The following is a 19,847-nucleotide window of genomic DNA, read 5'->3' as shown; positions in this document are numbered from 1 at the left end:
CTATTACACCTCACACTCACCAGTGTCAATGGAAAGGGTTTATGGGATAAGGTAAGGGGCTGAGGAAGGGCCAGAGCTCAAACAAGTTACAGTGAGAACTGGCCATCAACAGAAGCAGCACCTACAGTTAATCTAACCTAGAGGGGAAGTAGGGCAAAACAATCCAGTTCTGCTGGATGAAGGTGTTCTTCCTCCAAGAATCATTCTGATCAGGCCATGGACGACTCATAAGGACAGAACAGAAAGTTTTTCAGAAACAAAGGTCTCTAAAACAGAGACCTAACTCCATTCTGCTGGCTTGAGATGGTATTCCAAGCAATGCAATCTGGGAGAAGGGCGGATGGAGTTGGAGAGAAATAAAAGAGATGCATTTGAGCTTAATTTTGAAAACTAATGTATAAAGAACCCCTAAAAGAAGGAGGGTGTCAGGTCAAGTTACGCTTAAGAGTCCCAGCTCAGTCATCAAACTGGGTGAGCAAAGAGCACTAAAATTAGTGAAGAAAACTGCTCTGCGATCATGTGATCAGAGCATGCACAAAAATAAAGTTTCAAAACTCTCATCTCATGAAAATCGTGTAGACCAAAATTTCTATTACTACCTCAGTATTTGAATGCCTGCTGAATTTTCCTAGTGCCTGTAGATAGGCTCCATAAAAATACTTTCACTTTTCACACACTGTTCTCAGCAGTAAAATCCCATTAATTCCAATAGAAACAGAAAGGCCAATGCCGAGAACTTTCTTAAGTATCATCCTCAGTTGTTTTTTTCCTTTCCCCCCAAGTCACATATGCCTGTTTGGGGTACCTGTTTGACCTCTATAGAGTCAAAGGCCAAAGGAAGTGCCATCATAAGAGACAGAGGTTCTGTTGAGCTTCTTGCTTACCCCCATGAGCAAGCATATAAAAAAGCTAGTGATTTTAAGACTCCTTGTACTTTTTGCTTTTTCTGAAACTTCAACCGAGAGTTATTTCTCCTCCTTGTTTGGAAGGACTTTTTAATAGAAGGTCATGAGTTTAAAGAGAAAATATCTAAGCCAGGAAGAACACAGTAAAGTTCAAGTTACAATTATTGCAGTACTTTTTGAAAAATTTGAAGAATTCAGTTAAAGACAGGCAACTCAGTACTGAAGAGACACTTTGATCCTAACCTATCCCATGGTGCCTACGAACTTGGAAGAGTCTCAGCTCAGTAACTGATAGTATTGCTTGTAAGTTATTGGATATCAGCAGCAATCTTACATTGGCTTCAACAGGAATCTCTGTAGATATCATACAGTCTTACAGCTCCAAGTGGAATAGAAAGCCAGCCCTAACCTTTAACTGGTCTGCTATTACTACTTCCAGTGTTGTTCAAACACAATTAATGATGCTATTAAAAGAGCCTGTTAGTTGCAGCTATTCTGTTTCCACAGAATTAATTATTAGCAAAGCCTGGTGAAGGCTTCTAAAATGTGTAGCGCCTAGCAGAATGGATGCAGAAGTAGACAGTCAAATGCTGCATACGAGAAGTCAATAAAAAGTCCAAAGCTGCACAGGGCAGGCAATATGCATGCACTACCACAGGACGTAAACAAGGTTTCAGTTGTCATGCTGCTAGCAGGGAGTGAGTCATCACTCCTCTCAAGTTTAGTATGCCAAGGAGAAAGTAATTTTAATCTGGGAATACAAATTTAGGACAAGAGTGAGAAGGGTACTTGGCAAGCTTACTGTACGTGAGATGACTCCAGTGATTTCAGGCTTCAAGCCCCTGTGCAAAGCCCCCGTAACCGGAGGTACAAGTGAAGGTGGTGTTGAGAAGAATGGAAGTTTCGGGTAAACAGAGGGTGATGTGCCAGACGCAGAGGGTGCTTGGTTATGGTGGGAACCCCTCTGGAGATGTGGGGGAATGAAATCATCTAGAGTCGGAAAAGTCAAGGGTGTGCCAGGAGGAACAGTCTCAGGGAATACGGAGCCTTGCCCAAAAGGAACCAGAGGCGGTGGAGGAGTGCTGGAGCTGCCTTCTTGTTGTCTGTCTGGATTAATCTGGACAAGGGGGACTACTATAACCCCAGGCTGAGTTGTGGAGGCAGTGACATCCTGTAGGAAACAAGGTGTTGTTATGCAAAGGGGAAGATCGGAACTTTAGTCTAATGCAGCCACATAGTGTCATGCAAGGATGCACCCCAAATAGTACAAAGCCCCAAAAGACTTTCCTTCCATTGAGAAACATATTTCTTCAGTCTTTCAGCAATGGCCTCTGTAAGCACACACAACTTTTTACCAAAAAAAAAAAAAAAGAAAGAAAAAGAAAAAAAAGAAAAAAAAAAGAATAAAACAGCATCTTCCATCCCCTCACCACCCCTCTCTCCTGTCATTTGCAGAGAGGCTAAATCAAACCACAAAACAGTGCTGCACTCACCCATCACTTGAGAAGCACTAACCAACACGTAATAGAGTTTGCTCCTTTTACACCTCCCTAAAATAGCAAGATCTTAGCCAGTCCAACCCAGCCCCCTACAAACAACATGCGCACACAAACACACAGATCAATGTTGGGGAGACATGAGGTGTTAAACATCATGGAGTAGAAGACCACAAAGGCTCAGGTGGTGTATCAGATGCTCAGAAATTAGGAAGGATGGAGACAAAGCATTAAGGAAACATTGTAATGAATTAAAGAACCATTCAAGTGGCTGAAAGAAAACAAGGTTACATAGAAAACATGTACCATGCTGCGTCCCACTGCCTTGTATGGCGGCTGCTGTTGCTGGGTAAGGTAAGGCTCTTTTCTCATTCTGTCCTCTGTGGCAGCTGTGCTCTGGGGCTCTAGCACTCTGTCCCTCAAAGCTCGCGGAGGTGATGACTGAGTCCAAGAGGGCTGGCCCGGATCAGAACTAACTGCGTCTTTATTGAGGACAATGTAAAAGTACGGCCTGGGAGGAATAGGAGGAGGAGGAGCAGGAAGAGATTTTCCCGTTGCAGAGAAAACAATATCGGTGGCTGGTGCCTGAGTGATCTCAGCTCCCAAACTGGTGCTGGCTGATGGGTCATGTGTGGTGCCAGTGGAATTTTCAGACGTGGCCGAGCAAGTGTTGTTAGATAAACAAGCTACATATAGTTTGCTGACCTTTTTATCCGCCTTCGTCTCATGACTGGAATTCATTCCAGCCTTACAACTGGGATCTGCCCTGTCAGGATTGTGTTGTAAGGATGATGCATTTGATGAGGAGCTACTTTCTAAGACTGGCTGCCCAACATGCACCATATCTCTGAGACCTGAAGAAGAAAAATGCCCTGCTGGCAAGCCTTGCTTCCCGCTGGGGACTGCCCCATAGGGGGTGGGTGATGAGAAGTAACACCGTGCGCTGGCATTTAGTGATGCACGCTGAGCAGAAGGCTTGGGTGCATTCAGGTACACGCAATCCATGATGGGCACTGGCAGCAGGTTGGTTGCTTTAGTGTCAGTGCGAGGACGCCATGCAAAGCTTTCCTCCTTGGGGAGAGGAGGACGGGGAGGAGGAAGGGCCTGCCCAGGCAGAGTCAAGAAGCAAGAGAGGGAGAGAGGAAGCAGCACAAAATGAAAGGAAAAAGGAGGGAAAAAAAATTGGAAGAATGAATTTGGTCATTAGATTTGGGTTAAGCAGGTTTTAATACAGCAAGAACAAAAAGTAAATACAGTATCTGGAAGGCCAGTACAGAACTCACTCACATCATCTCAGAGAGCCTCTCCCAGCACTCCTCACTGCAGCACACAAACATTACCCAGCTCTAAGTCCCTGCCTACACATTTCCATATTAAGATTTAATATCCTGCCTAACTAAACCCAGGCATATGTCAGTGTAACCAAATACTTCCCAGCACAGGGTTCATCTGAATTGCAAAGCCAAATTCAGAGCTCTACGCCATTTCCACTGCACATAAAGTGCACTGCCAAAAGATGAACATGAAGAAGTTTTGCCAGTGCTAATGAAAACAAATGTGAATAGAATAGATTGCAGTTGACCAAGTAAGAAGTCAGCATTTATTGCTACTGAAAAGCTGGTCCTTGAATTTTTTTCAGGATTTTTTCAGTCCTAAAAATGTTTTTGACAAAATCATAATAATGGAAGTTTCCTGAGGAATTGAGTTAATAAGAATTTGCCTTCAAAATTAAGATTGCTACAGAGAAATTCTCTTTCCAGTGAATTTTAAAGGAGTGGGAGAGCTGGAAACAAAAATAAGCAGCAGACAGCATTACTGGTTTTGGTACTTTGCAGCTAATTGCAGCTCCAATTCCAATCACAGTGAATTTCTGCTGAAAGACAAATTGTTTTGAAGAAAAGTAAGTGCAGCGGAGAGGTTTTGCTTTTTACTAGATTGCCAGTTGCCAAAAATGATAAGCTGCTGAAAAGAATAAACTAAAACACCAGCCTACCGAACAGCAGCTCCTTGCATTCTTGCTAATTAACCCTCTGGAAACTATAGAAGTATGTTTCACATATACATACCACTGCTGTATCTTTATGGGCAAAGAGTGGCTAAATCACTTCCGAAATAGTCAAAATCAGAATGAAGATTCCCTAACAGCTCACAACAATCAAATATGAAAAAGTACAACCTGTAAAATTCATCCACACATGACAGGTTGGTGTCAGCACCTGTTCTTGTTAGATGGATACATATCTAAACTATTTCCATAAAATTACAGCTACTCCTGTCCTTGTGCTGCTCCTCTTTCACCTTCATCCCCAGTGAGGGAAGATTGCAGAAGTGCATTGGGATGTGCTTCTTCTGAAGGGCTTCTGGTTTTGAAACAGGATCATCCTCTTTTGGTTCCTTACAGAAAGTAGCTTTAATGCAAAGAAGTCAGCTCCACAGAACTTTCCTGTATTAGTCTCATTTTATCACTGTACTGCTATACGGTGAAAAAGGAGAAAATTATGAGAAAATACAAATTATCTACTCGCAATTGCCTTTTCTAATTTTGTTCCATTTCACGTTAGTTTGGACAGTAGTCCTGGCTACTTCGGTAAAGAGTACTACATGCTTAAGTCTTCTCTCTGTTCATCAGTAAGATCAGCAAGTGACCAACTGTAAATGTCAGGCAGAAAATAGATCTCTCCTTTAGGATGCTGCTCCTTCCCAAGTCTTCATCTGAGCTGTGCCATCTTCCACTTAAAAATTCCAGGAACAGTGTCTGCTCTGTGGCATTACTACAGGTTACTGATGATAGGAGCAGTCACCCCCCCAACAGGGGACAGGATTTTCAGGGGTTCTCCATTTCACATAAGAAAACAGTTTCTAACAAAGGGCTTACTTATCAGCATTCAAACCACCTGTGTGCAGACCAGTCACTCAAAAAGATGAAGTTACACCTTCTTTTAATTGATTCATTTCACAATTTATCCTAAGGTACAAATATAATCTTTCCCTTGACAGCCTTAAAAGGCTTGTATCAGTTACAGTATTAAAAATGAAAGGCATTTCCCCTATAACGTCAGGCCCATCCTAAACAACTTATTTCAGCCTGCTCAACCTCTAGAAAATACACCAACACAGAAGACAAACTAACAGATGACTACTTCACCTTTTTGTTGCAAAGAAATAGCATTGTTGTCCTTCTTCATCCACCAAGGAAACACTGTGGTCTCTCTGAACACAAAAGCTCCACAGCACTCTGCTGACATCAGTGTTGTTCCCATTTCACAGGAAGGAAAAGCTGATGCACAGTAACTTACCCAAGTCTGCAGCAAAGTCTGGAGTTCAATCCAGGACTTCTGCCCATGAATCCAGTGCTTGAACCCAGAAGATCACCCTGAGAGTCGCAGAAGAAAGGCTTACCTGTGGCTTGCTGTCTGAGGAAAGGTTCGGACGCACACTCCTATAACCCTTGGCAGCCAGAGAAGATGGTTGGGCATCCCCGTTGGCATCAGTGTTGGGTGATGATCTCCAATCATCTAGAAGAGAAAGAAAAAAAGCAATTCAGATGACAGAGGATTCCCTCCAGCTACAGAATTAGTGAAGGGAAGGGATTTTTTTTTCCTCCAGACAAAAAGAAATACTTCCAAGAAAGTAGCAGAAGCAACAACGTAAGTAGTCAATGTTTGTACCTGTTTCTGTGTTTTCTGGCTCCAGACCTAAGCATTTTACAGAAAAGAGGGACAGAAGGGATGGGAGTAGAGGGTAGGCATAAAGGAAAAGGAAGAGAAAAAATAAAAATAAACTGTTACATTTACAGACAACATGTACCTATTGGAATAAAGAATTGAGTTACTTCACTTCGAACATAAAATGCTCTCTGACTGCGCTGCCTAATTACCATAGAGACCAGCCCCAAACACGATGCCCTCCTCCTTTCTGACCTTTGTAAACACAAGGCAATTCATTCAGAGCAATGAAGAAACAATTGTTCATTGACATTCTTATTTCAGAGGCAAAAAGGCAGCCCAGCTAGCTACTTTCTAAAGCTTCATGTCCGAACACCATACACTACTGGGAACACAGGGACTCCATATTCAGCTCTGATAAAGCTGATGAAGACATTTCTACCCTTGTCAGCACCACTACATACGATTAACTGGGATAGAGGACTGTCAACAAACAGATCAGGTTTTGCACACTAAGTGCATGTACGTGAAAGGAATTTAAAAACAAGACAATGTCACTTTACAACCAAGTCCCTGCATATAGATACATTGGTTTCATCATCTCCTTACCCACCTTCCACTGGGCTCCTCCCCACTACCTCTCCCCTGCTAGTCATTTTGCTGTTAGATGCAAAAAGCTCTTCCAGCTCCAAAGTACATTTTGGAAAGTGATTGAGAGAATAAGCAAAGGAAGTATTAACGACCTCATTTCCATAGTAATGGGCTCACTGCCATTCAGGCTGCTGGAAATTTATGAAGCCATCAGCAGTGGTGAGAGGCAATGGTGGGGGGCAGGAACATGAAAAGAGGGAAGGTCAAGGGTAAAGCAGAAGGGGAGGAGAAGATAGAGCAGAAAGTGGCACATTGGGGCTGGAATTAATGGAATCACCCTTCCTATAACAATACATCCAGAAACGATGTGTGCTTTGCTTTCAGGAGCAAGTTTGACCCCCCCATCCCCCTTAACAGCATCTTGCCTGTGGGAGTTCATCCTCTCTGCCAGACCCATTACACTGGCCAGGTTTATTATGCTTTGCCTGTCTCCTACAATTAAGTAATTACACTTCTGCTATTGAATGATGGCAAAGCTCTGTGGCGACACTGTCTGTCTGGGATGCCACTCTTGCTCCCTTGACAACCCAAGTGAATGCTGTGGTGGCAAGCAGCACCATCGGGCCTTTTTCTGGTTCATCTTGGCTGAGATAAAAGTCTGCCAGAACAGACAAAACAACCAACCAATCACCACAATAACAACTAGATGAGAATTCTTGGTGCTGCTGGTAGCAAAAGGGAGCTGTAAACAAACTTAAGTTGATGAGAGAGCAGTCATGCACTGGAAGAGAATAAGAGTCCATCTCTCCCCTTGGAGATGCAGAACCTTGTCTGGTTTTTGAAAAGAGATTTCCAGCAGCTATAGGATCTCAGGCTTTAAATTTTAGTTTAAAAATCAAATAACAACAGAAAACACAGCCCAAGACTCTGAACTGACCTCACACAATGTTACTACAAGGCAACATTTTCCAGTTAACTTTGCACGCACTTCACTTACTTTCAGGTTTCTCAGCGTCCTGAGGACATGGTGAAGAGATTTTCTGATTCTCTTCAGAGGTTGGAGATACCCAGAGGGTCACAGCTCCTTTTCCACTGCAGACTTTAGTGGGATCTGTTTCTACAGGAAAGGCACATGCACAGAGAAGACACATTGAAAGTGATGATACAAAGCTATTAGGAATCATCAGAGCTCTGCGGAGTAACTTTAGCATGGCTGTCTCTGAGTGAATCGATCTAGTAATGTTTATGTTGATGAAGATTAGCTCTGGATTTAAAGCATTGAGAATTCAAAGCAGTTTTGTATTCAAGTAACTGATGAATGTAGAAACAAGTTCTGTGCCAGTGTAATAGAGCTAAGAAAGCAGGAAAAAAGGATGATTGGTTGAACCAAATTTCATGGGTCCATTTGCTTTATTTGGCCTGCTCTGCGTGTAAATATTGTATCAGCAGGACAGCGTTACACCTGTGTCTCTTCTGTTGGGATATCCCAGTGGTATACAGCAGCATGATTTGTGTGCTTAAAAATGCCTTTTGTGCAGGCAAAGAAAAAGTCTTACGCTTACTGGAGGACAAAACCTTGTAACTGTGAATATGAACTGCAAGTCACCTCGCCAGGTTCCATGATCATAGAATCATAGAATCACCAAGGTTGGAAAAGACCTAAAAGATCATCCAGTCCAACCGTTCACCTATTACCAATAGCTCCCACTAAACCATGTCCCTCAACACAACATCCAGTCTTTCCTTGAACACCCCCAGGGTCAGTGACTCCACCACCTCCCTGGGCAGTCCATTCCAGTGCCTGACCACCCTTTCTGAAAAGTAATACTTCCTAATGTCCAGCTTGAATCTCCCCTGCCGTAGCTTGAAACCATTCCCACTGGTCCTATCACTAATGACACGAGAGAAGAGGCCCCCAGCTCACTACAACCTCCCTTCAGGAAGTTATAGAGAGCAATGAGGTCTCCCCTGAGCCTCCTCTTCTCCAGGCTGAACATTCCCAGCTCCTTCAGCCTCTCCTCATATGGCCTGTGTTCCAGACCCCTCACCAGCTTTGTTGATGGTGCTGTATCTTTTCAACGTAGGAACCCAAATGCCATAAAGTATAAAGAAATTTAACAGATGACTCTGTGAGCCAAACACCGGGTCACGTCAGCTTCCTTGCTAAGGCTCATTCAGGACAGCTTCTGTCCAGGTTTACCCTTGTGCACTTCAGTCTGTGGATTTGGGTTCTTTCCTCCTGTCCCCTTATTCAGCAATTACAAAACAGAACTTCAAGGCTATCTTCCTGCCTTTATTTAAAATCTTTCCGGAGAGTTGTTTCCTCTAAGATATGCATAGAAACAATATGCCTAAAGAGACTCTTCCTTATCCAACCTACTTCCACAGGAAAACATATCACCTTCCTTTCTTATGCACTACCTACTACTGCCCTGCAGCTGCCATCAGCCTTTTCACTTTGACCTACCTCAAGAGAGGTGCTAGTCCTTCCATGACAACACACAGGGAGCCTGAAGGGGATCTGTGCGCAAGTGACAACATGAATATTTTTAATATTTACAGGTAAGGATCAAGTTCCCTCTGTACCGGAGGGATAGAGCTCCTCTTTGGGAGCTGTTATCATAATCACAGTTACGCCTCCAGACTGAAAGGAAGGGGTAGAAGCTGCTGCTCACTGCCCAGATAACAGATTGTGTTTGTGCAGATCAGCATCCACTGCCTAATTCCAGTAAGACACCATTCATTACATCCACACCCAGACAGTGTCTACAGACCACGGCAATGCCTCAGCCAAGGTTGCAAAACACTGCCACAACATAATGAAGCATCAAGAGTGGCAGATGGATAAGAGCAGTAAGTGGGAAGACTCACTGCATGTCAAGCATTTGGTTCATACTGGAAACCCTCAATGCTGAATCTCCATGGTTCACACTTCTACTTGGGCTTACAAAACTTTAAGACCCTCCCAAAAAAGACTGCTTCAGGTAGCACATCCACACGTATCAAATGCTGCTTAACACTTAAACATGCTGACTTCACAGTCACATCACACAACAGATCATACTGTAGAGTCACCAATGCGGCTGCTGAAATAGAAGCTGATTTCTCTGACTGAGAAGCATTGTTATGTCTGTGTAATAGTCCTTCCCCTCCTAGATGTTTCTTCAATGCTGCAAATTAAGTAAAGACAGAATTGATGGAAAAGAACATCCGACTCCTTATGTATTCCACCTCTTCTCCAATACTAAGGGTGGATCTGCTACCTGAAGCTACTCTTTGTGAGAAAGCCCTAAAGCACTTGATGCAGAGTAGGGTTAGGAGATTATCTTGTCCAGGGCTATTACTGGCTGTCACTTACATCCACACAACACAACACGCGCCCTCAGGACTCTACAGATTCATGTGCAAACCAGAGCAACAAAGTTTACATTTTGAGACTCCAGTTTCAAGAGTACTGTAACTATGAAGCATAGACACATTGTTGGGAGTTATCAGGACAGAGAGTGAAGGGTTGCCATTCTTCTACACTCACAAAAACATCTAGAGCTCACAGCAGAAATGCTTCTATTATACAAGAGGAGAAAGGTCCTGGAACTGTTCATTGCTCTCCATGGACTCTTGGAGTCCCAACATCCAGCTTAAAAGTAGTTTTTTGCGACAAATCTTATGCTAAGTCTTAGGCTAAGGTTCAAGAGACATTAAAGCCCTTCAGAGGCCAGATCTTAATAACATTTTTGAAACTAAGGAAAAACATATCACATCTTCATGAATCAAGGCTCTAGAGATTGCGATATGGCTGATTCTTTTTTACTCCACAGCCTCTTCTTGCTCCCAGGCTATTGCAAAGTGGGCAAGAGGAGAAAACTTCAGCAATTTCTGCTAAAGTTTGCTTTACTAAACACTTCTGTTCATTCTTTTCTCTCCTCTCCCTTCCAATCAACATTTTGATTCTTGGTCATTAAGTAGATGAGCAAGTGAAAAAGTCTTTCCTGATCATTTTGGCAAAAACAAACAGTGCACCTGGAGCAGAGTGAGGGCATGCAGCCTGGAAGTATAAGGCCCAGAATTAACAGAGATGGCTCTAAATGCTGCAATACAGCAGAGCACACACCTTGCACTGCACACTGACGTACCTCACTTCCGAATTAGGGATACATGAAATAATAAGACGAAAAAAACTGTAAGTGCTCTGTGCTTGACTGCTCTTTTGTGCTCCATTTTAGATGGACAGGTTTGGGTGGCAGAACCCTTAATGATACAGGAAAGTCTTGGGACTGACACCTCTGCAGAGATGTATGCCAAGAAACAGAGAACTTTCCTTACCAAAGCAGTTTATTTTCATACAACTTATTCCAAATGTAAGCCAAATCAAAACAGTAGGAATCACTGAAAAAATGTTTTGAACTCAATAAAATCAGAACACTTAGAGTTGAAAATAAAATTGATAGTGACAAATGCCCTCACAAATTTAGTCAAAAGAGAGAAAACAAAGATCCAAATTTCTCTTTAGAGGGATCCAGCAGATGGTACCAAACACAGTGACATAAGCTCCTTACTTAGAGCTCGTGTGTGACAGATCAGAAGAGACGAGCAGTATCACCTAGCCTGGTACGACTGCCCAAATCCAGCAAAGAACAAAAATGATCTTGTACTTCTAGCAGAAAAACATGTTAGGGGGAGGGGGTAACAGAGAGCCTGACATCCTTATTTATCCACACAAAGTTTCTCTAATGTCAGCATATGTGCTGAATAACAAAACCATCCCACAGATGTTGAACTATGCTTGAACCTGTAAAATACCACCTCTAATGTCTATTTACTTTCATAAAGACTAAAGATTCGCAGGAAGCATTCTCTGGTTCATCAGGAGTTTGGTTCAAAACGAGGCTGTAATAACAGCATCATTCATAACCAAGCACTAGAAGAAGAGCTTACAATGATTCCAGATTCAAGCAGACACAATTATGTCTGCAGAGAAGCAGCATAATTGAGAACAGTGCACTGTGCCATCAGGAGCTAACTTTATTACTTACTGATGAAATCTACAGCTCTGGAAACAGTGAGAAGGATGAAGCTGAAAGCCAGCCAAGCATGTGGGTGAAGCAGAGAGAAAAAAAGAGAGAGAAAGAGGGAGAATGACGGCAACTAATGCACAGCAGGGGGAGTAAGAAAAAGATACCTGTAGGCAGCACTAGGTGAGGAGAACTTTTCACTTTCTTCACAGGGATTATTGTAACGGCAGAAATAGAGCGTGTGTATAAAGGGACGTCAACAGCTGCAAACACAAAAGTGTAAATGGCACATCCAAAAGGGAAGAACAGAGTTTGGAATCATGCCACTAAATTTTCTAATGTACTCAGAGACACAATAGCAGGAAATTTCAAATACAAAAGCAGTCCAGAGAGCAGTGATGCAACCACTAAAAATATCCCTGCGCTTGTCCTAATCAAGGATACGTCTGCTTTACACTGAGCACACAACTGCTTACTGAGTCAACTAACTGCTGACCACCACTATGCTGCAGGGATAACAAACCTGGAAGCATTAGTTTTTAGAAGCCATAAATTTTTTTTTAGTGTGACCATTCAGATGCGATACACTACATGCAAAAATTAAAAATGTTAAGTCAATTTTACAGTAGCTCAGTTAAAGTGAAAAAACAGGCAGAGGTTCAGAGAGAAACACCAAAAACTATCCATACTACAGGAATTCTGGATTTTAGGGCACATTTTATAAGTTCAGCAACAAAACAGTACAGAAATATTAAACAATCCTGAAAAGCAGTTCCACACTGAATTGTAGCATCAAATATCTGGTCCAGAAAAATAAGACATCTATCAAAGCAGTAAATTACAGATTTCCCCTGCACTCCATCACTTAGCATAGTACTTACAGTCTACATATAGTTAAAATAATGTAGGAGAAAAATCATAGATAGCACAGTGCAAAATTCTAGCAGTAGTTACAAAACCCTCCAAAACTGTTGCTACTTCCTTTCCATTTCTTTATTGCTGCTAATGGGGAACTTTATTACAGATGAAAATAAAAAAGGTGAAATTACATATAGGTGATACTCAACAGGATCTGCTAAGATTAACACCATGCAGTCAAAGCTCCACTAGAGTAATGTGAGGAATGTGCTGTTGGCTTCTGCAGAGCCAAGATTTTCTCCTTTAGAATCTATTCTGCATGGAAATATTAGCTGGAAAGTGGCAGGTGTCCTCTTCACTTCACCTCCTTTGGGCCTGAAAAATCAGGAGCAAGAGGAACCACATCTCTAACACTTCTCACATCACCTCTGAGCACTGGGTGAGAGTGAGAGAGGTACTGACCTCAGAGCACCGTGCACATCACCTGATGGCAGATCCTTCTGGCCCTAGGCAGAACTGGAAGCAAAGACTTCCATCTGGCAAAGGCTCTCAAGCAAGAGGCTAGACAAATTTTTTCAAACCACAGATAGTTGTTGATTTTTTAGATTTGATTGCATGGATTGAAAGCCATTTGCCTTAAAGCAAACCAAATCAAACTCTGTTCTCCACGCATCTCCCTGAGCATCCTGAATTCACCTCTCAACTCCAAAGAGTCTGCGGTTTAGGAAACAACTCTAATGCTGTTCTGCTTTGCAACTGACTGAATTCAGCCACCCACAATGCAGTCAAAATACTAACCACTATAAAAAGGCATCGAAAGAAAAGAAAGGAAATGAACCCTGCAGACAACCAACCCATACAAGCACATACTTTCACCCTGCCAAAATACACACTATCACTATATAATACTGAATGCTATTTTATGCTTCAAATCTGTTGATGTTAACACGAAGGCTGGTTTGTTCAGATAAATTGGGGCTTAAAACCCTTGTTGCTAATGACACATTTCTTTATTACATAAACAGTTCCAGCTCTTTAATTCTGGCTCAGAACTTCACCTCTCATTGAGGTTAACACGGTTCACACACAGGCACCCAAAAGTCCATGCTGCTTAAACACATCAAGATACTGATACACAGGTGCTTGCAAGTACTAGAAGTAACGTACTGCTTTCTTCAAAACAGCAAAAAAATATGCAAAAATGCAAATCCAGCCTGCCACCTTTTGTTGCTTAAAAGACAAAGAGCACTTGTTCAGCTAAAAAATGCTGCTGCTGGCATGCTGCAGCACAAGGCCTTTCTTGTATCAGTCGCCAGGCAAACTAAATTTGGAAACACTGCTGTGGTGCCCAGGGAAACCAACCACATTACTCAGCTGACACGCAGGGGGAGCTGCAGAGGTGGCTCTGAAGCTCTCAACCTACCTTTTTCTTGTCCATTGCTGCTCAGCCCATTGACAACAGTTTTTGCAACATCAACTTCTTCATGTTCTGCAAGAAAACCAAGAAGCAGATTACTTTCAAGTTAAAACATTTGCAACTGGACTTCACATCAGAATATGAGGGTGTGCCATGGGTCTGCGCTACTTGATTCTGGAGATAGGAAGTATTCCTACCATCTCTAGAGGTGCTGCTTGGAGACATAAATCTCCCTTGGATGACATCTAGGTCTCTCTTTGCCCTTTGTGGGTTGCAGCCTCTTTTAAAAGCAGGGACTGTCTCTATATGTATAGATGGCACTCAGCTCAATGCTGTTTTCATTTTTGGAGGGACATGAATACCCTAGATTGAGAAAAATAAATGCTTTTTGCTACCATGTCAGCCAGACGTGAATACAAACTCGAAGATAAGAGAGCTGGCCCACGCTCCATAATTTTCCAGCTATGTGCTGTGTTGGCATGAATCAAACTGAGTTTTGTGAGTTCAGAGAAACACAGAAGACAGCACTGGAAAGGATCTCCAACGGTCATCTGAAGCCATGTTCCTGACCCACAGCAGAAACATATATATCTATCTTTGTAATTACTGACGTATGTTTGCCTAAGCAGTTTATTCCAGTGCTTTAAAACATTAAAAAGTTTTTGCAACTTTTAAGTCAAATTCCCAGCTCATGCTTCTGGTTAGTCTTCTGGTATTTCTCCAAATGGTTCTGTTTTTTCTCAAAATGCAGTGCTAAAAACTGGACACAATACTCCAGCTGAGACATGATAAAGTGCTAAAATCAAGTGGGGTGTTATTGCATGGGTCCTACATAGAGTACTTTAGCATGGTATCTACTTCAATTTTTTCAGTCTTACTTTATTACCCAGACAAACCCAACAGCTGTCCTTTCCCCAACTATCTCCATTTCCTTTACCCTCATTTTTCTTTGAAGAGCTAATTTTTCCTATCCAGATGTCAAACTTTGCACTCACCTCCATTAAAACAGATCTAAGTCTTTCAGATCTCATTCCAGACTACAACAAGCTAAAGTGACCAACTTTGGCTCAAGATGTAGCTGGTTGTCAGAGCTTTATAGACCAATTTGAAACAACAGAAGTCTAGCCAGGACACTTCTACAAAGTCATTCCACTCTTTCTCCAAAAGTTAGCATCCCTGAGCCTTTCCTCAGAGGGCTGGAGCAACTGTGAAGAGGAGCTGAGGGAGTTGGGGTCATTCAGTCTGGAGAAGAGACGGCTCCAGGGAGATCTTATATCACTTAAGGGGAGCCAAGAGGAAATTTATGGAAGGACTCTTTATTAGGAAGTATACCAATAAGACAGGGGATAATGTTTTTAAACTAGAAGGGGGTAAATTTAGACTAGGTATTATAAAGAAATTCTTCCCTATGAGGGTGGTGAGGCGCTGGACCAGGTTGCCCAGAGAAACTGTGATGTTCAGTCTCTGGAGGTGTTCAAGGCCAGGCTGGATAGGGCTTCAAGCAGCCTAGTGTAGTGGGAGGTATCCCTGCCATTGGCAGGGGTATTCGAGGGATTTTTAGGTCCCTTCCAACCCAAACCATTCTGCAATGCCAGGGCTTTGCCTGAGAACCAGGATGCAAAAGAGTCAGGGGAAAAAAAAAAAAAAAGTAATTGGATCAAAAACAACTAGGAATAAGTCCAGCAATAGAAAGGTAGGTTAATGAGGACAAGCAGAAAATAACACAGACTTACCAGAGCTCATTGTGGCGGAAGGAATTGCCTTTTTCACTTCTGGATTTTGCTTATCTCTGTTTAAAGTGAAAGGTAGAGTGGTTATTTTGTTTAAAATCTGCTCAGACGGCAGTGTATCTAATGCTGAACAATCATCACAAAAGTCAAGGTAAGAACTGCAAGAATTTTCTCACGAAATTGAGTTTCAAAATCGAGATGTATTTATGTCAGCAGTTACCATTTTTGTTGGTAATTATCAGAAATTAAATTTTCACATAATATATGTACAACTTTCCAACCTAAGGATCATACCAAATAAAGCATGAGAGTTTCTATGGAGCACATGACAGATCTGGATAAGCTTCTAATATATGAAAAGCCCACCATCTTTGATTTAAAAAATAAATAAATAAATAAATAAAATCTTAGTGAGACCTTCCATTTTTAAACTAAAACTCTCAACCTTAGATCACTGCCATATTTTAAGGTTATTTGTTACTCCTACCAACACCAGCCTCTCTGGTGGAAGATGTTAGAATGAAGAATAAGTATTTGTAGAAATGTTTATTAACTTCTGAACCAACCATTTCCAGTCCTGTTCCTAGTATCATTAGGAACAGGCTGCAATAGGTGAAGCTTTAATGCTCCTGGGATCAAAGGCAATGAAGTCACCAATCTGAGATAAAAAATCTCCGATTGTGAACAGAGATGAAAAAAGTCAATTTTCACAGTCATGAAAAACTACGAAGGACAACTGCAGAGCCTATTCCTGGTCAGGACTTGGTACCTACAAACAGTTTTCAATCTCACGTTGGTCTGAAAAGAGAAAGAGCAGCATTTCTACAAAACAGCCTATGTTTGCCAGGACTTCTTAACTCTCCTGAGGTCTAAGTTGATAAAAACTCTTTAATTTCACGTCTCATTCTCCCTCCCACTTCCCCCCCAAAAATTAGCACTAAATAGAGCACGAGTTATACCAGCTAATTAAATGCTTTTCAGGGCACAAATAGGAATAAGTATCACAAGTTGTGCAATTGTGCATAAACAAACACCCTAATCTGAGGGAATACAACACCTTCCCTTGCTTCCAGGCTGCTTGGAGAAACAAGGTGGTGGAGAAGATATTTTTTGTTTTCTTGTTTTCCTGTTAAAAGAAGTAGAGGCAGTAGTGGGACAATCTAAGAGGTGGAAATTGTCTTCAGGGAGTTCAGTTTGCTCCCTTGCCTGAAGCATCCCCTTTCTCAAGCAGCATTCATTCCATAGCAATCAGAATATGAGCACATTTGATAGACAGTCAAAAGGAAAGTAAAGAAAATTAAGCTGGCAAAATAACGGATTCATCTGTAAAACTAGCTGATATCTGGGCTTTCAGGCATGTCACACCAGTAACAGTTGCCAACACTTAGTTATTTTCTTCATTAAAATGCCCACACAAGGTACTACACTGTGAGCCGGAGAAGGCTCGGCAGGGCACAGCCTAGCTCCAAACTGATCCGAGAGAAGGAGCAGCGGGCGCAAACTAAAGCAACTCAACAAAAACTGAATACAACCAAAAGGCCTGCCAACACAGCACCCACTTTTTGTTCCTACCATTTCATATTAGAAGCAAGAGCCCTGAAATAGTAATGGTTGACACAGCCTGAGAATTTGGCCAAATGTATTTATTAATAATGATCTTTCTGATCTCTGTAAGCTTCAATTACAGAAAGTAATTACCTTAATTGAGGTAAAGGATAAATAGATGAGCTAAAACTACAGATTATCAAGGCAAAGGAAGAAGCAATATCACATTCTTCTAGCTATGGAAAACTATTATCAGTTAAACTTACTGAAAAATACAAGTTCCTTCATAGAGCAGGAAGAAAACTACTGCAGTTAAGTCTCAATTCAGCTTTAGGAATAAAAACATTGTTGAACTGAGGAGGCAGCTAGTACCCAGAAGTACTAGCACAGCTGGCCCTTTCCTTGGGATATGTACGAGTTCAATAGGAAGTTTCCTCTACACTGAATATCCCCAAAAGGTTGCATGTCTTCCTCTGCTATATAAGATTTTAAAAACGCCCAACGAACTCCAGCACGCTACCTTTCTGGCAGGATACACTAAGCTCACACACTTGGGCAAAGGCCAGGTTCTCAGCAATATGGTGGTAGAGCACATTCCTCAATAGCAGTATCTGAGCAAGTACCTCTCTGACCCCATGCCTCACTCATTTTGAAGTGTCTCTTCTCCACTTAGAATAAGTGACCTCACAACTACCAGGAAACTCTGATTTTAGTGGTTTCATTTGTATTTGAGAGTCTTGACACTGCTTACAGAATAAAGCACTTACTTCACCGTGCTAAGAAAGGCATTCAGCAAAGAACTCACACACAAAAAAAACTGAATTTTTTGGCCTTAAAAGAACAAATTACTTTTCCAGCGATTTGAGATCAAAAACTCAGTAGTAATTAAAGGAAGAAGTTTCCTAAATTAAATGAAGGTGGTGTACAAACTCATTAGAACCAGGTCTAGAAAAATGACTGTACCCATATACTCACACTTAGTTGCAATTACAGAATCCAATTAAAACAACAACCATTCAGTGTTCATTAACCATGAAACTAACCAGTATTATTCAAGCACTCATGAACATACACTTAATGTAGGTTCCCATAAAAAGAATGGATTTGGAGTGCTGAGGGTTAGTGTAAGCAATCTAGAGCACTTCCACTACTGTAACTCTGGAGGTTCCATTTTAAAGTTGATTTAGGTCATTTGAGGGTCTGTGTGCAGACTCACTGCAGCCTGGTACAAAAAAAAATTTGCTGCTTAGATTTAGGAAACTACAGAGCATGTTTGAAGTTGAGAATGTGCCTCACTGCCTTTTGCACCCTGTTTCCCATAGGCTTAACCTAAACCATTTCACTGAAGTCCTGTTACATTTGTATTTTATGTAGACTAAGGCTGTTCTCAGGGCCAGATTCTGTTCACTCCAACAGCACACCTGGTCTGGTGCCCTCTGTAACATTTGGGAACATACGTGCTATAAGTCAGCACACTGTGTTTGGAAGAGCATCCTAAGGCAGAGTAGACCTGCCAGATTGGTTGGACAGGCTGCACATGGGCTGCAGAGGCAGGTAGATCTGGGAACATCTGCTGCTCTCAGTTCCTCCTTCCTGTAGGAATGGTCACACAGACCGCACAGACATGTGCAGAACACACAGTCATACTTCAGGACTGAATCTTTCAAAGGAAATCAAAGGTTGGATCCCTTGTGCCAGTCTTAGAAACTGAAAAATAGTACCACCAAGTCAGGCAAAACAAAAACCAATCTCCCACACAAAACCACCGCAGTGTCTCCTAGCTCTCTGCTGTAAGGAGCAAACCTCTGTCTCCTTGCCAGGTCTGAATTTATGCCTTTCCTGAAATGTGACAGACATAGCAACAAAGCTGCAGACATTCAAAACACAATGAAAGGTGATGAATTCCTAAGGGCGTAAGCCAGCAGCTGTAATGCTGAAGATGCCATCGCCTGTACGTAACATCCAGCAGCTCCTTGCCAGCTCTGTACCTCTAGACGGGTGTTCAGCACTCCTTCCTCCCTCTCACCCCCAGCACATCTCTCCCAGGGCCGCAGCTCCTTCCCTACTTGGTGTGGAAACGGAGCACGGTGGATTTAGAGCCCTATTTAGGAGGAATGCAGATAAGTAGTGACTACTGCTGTGCAGCATGTCTCTGGATTATCTCACATGCTCTAAACATTCAAGTGCTCTGCTGCAATGGTCGGGGTAACAAACAGCTCATTAATTGTCCCGAGTAAGGACACACGCTCTGCCGTCACCGGTATCTCTGCCGGGAGTCGTGGGTGGTGGTTATTTTTGGTGGTCTAATGTACATGTGGGGAAAAGTCATTTCCTCTGGTTTCTTCTCTTGCTGTTACTGATAGCCCCAATGACTTAGAATTTAAGAGCTGTTGCTAACCATAAGCATTCAAAACTCATCAGGCAGGCCTTAAATTCGTTACTCAGATTCCTGCTTTAGCTTCTCAGTTCCGAGCTTTCACATTTGCGAAAGTTTTTCTTCACACACAAGAGCTTTGAGCGTTTTGTAGCATATAAATGAAAAATCAAAGGCTTGTTTATGTAATAATCTAGTTATTAAGGCATTTAGAAGAAAACTGGAGATTTTCAGATTTAAGAGATGATGAGCAC

General features: G+C 42.1%; 1 protein-coding gene across 40 annotated transcripts in view; it reads right to left on the bottom strand.

Moving 5' to 3' along the window:
• SORBS1 (sorbin and SH3 domain containing 1) overlaps positions 1 to 19,847 on the bottom strand; it is a 167,705-nt gene that overhangs the window by 50,855 nt on the left and 97,003 nt on the right. For 33 of the 40 annotated variants that reach the window (XM_085230034.1, XM_085230027.1, XM_085230035.1 and 30 more), the window contains 8 exons: positions 15,678 to 15,733; positions 13,951 to 14,016; positions 11,837 to 11,932; positions 7,655 to 7,774; positions 6,070 to 6,096; positions 5,801 to 5,916; positions 2,708 to 3,505; positions 1,708 to 2,076 (listed from right to left, as the gene is read on the bottom strand). In XM_085230034.1, the coding sequence (XP_085086160.1) occupies positions 1,708 to 2,076; positions 2,708 to 3,505; positions 5,801 to 5,916; positions 6,070 to 6,096; positions 7,655 to 7,774; positions 11,837 to 11,932; positions 13,951 to 14,016; positions 15,678 to 15,687 (1,602 nt within the window). In that variant the 5' untranslated portion in view covers positions 15,688 to 15,733. The remainder of the gene's footprint in view (positions 1 to 1,707; positions 2,077 to 2,707; positions 3,506 to 5,800; positions 5,917 to 6,069; positions 6,097 to 7,654; positions 7,775 to 11,836; positions 11,933 to 13,950; positions 14,017 to 15,677; positions 15,734 to 19,847) is intronic. The other 7 variants (XM_085230056.1, XM_085230059.1, XM_085230055.1 and 4 more) reach the window with 6 other exon arrangements.

The sequence above is a fragment of the Meleagris gallopavo genome, chromosome 8 (genome assembly GCF_905368555.1).
Source record: "Meleagris gallopavo chromosome 8, MGAL_WU_HG_1.1, whole genome shotgun sequence".
Taxonomy (NCBI): domain Eukaryota; kingdom Metazoa; phylum Chordata; class Aves; order Galliformes; family Phasianidae; genus Meleagris; species Meleagris gallopavo.
This window is presented reverse-complemented; position numbering and strand designations above follow the sequence as displayed.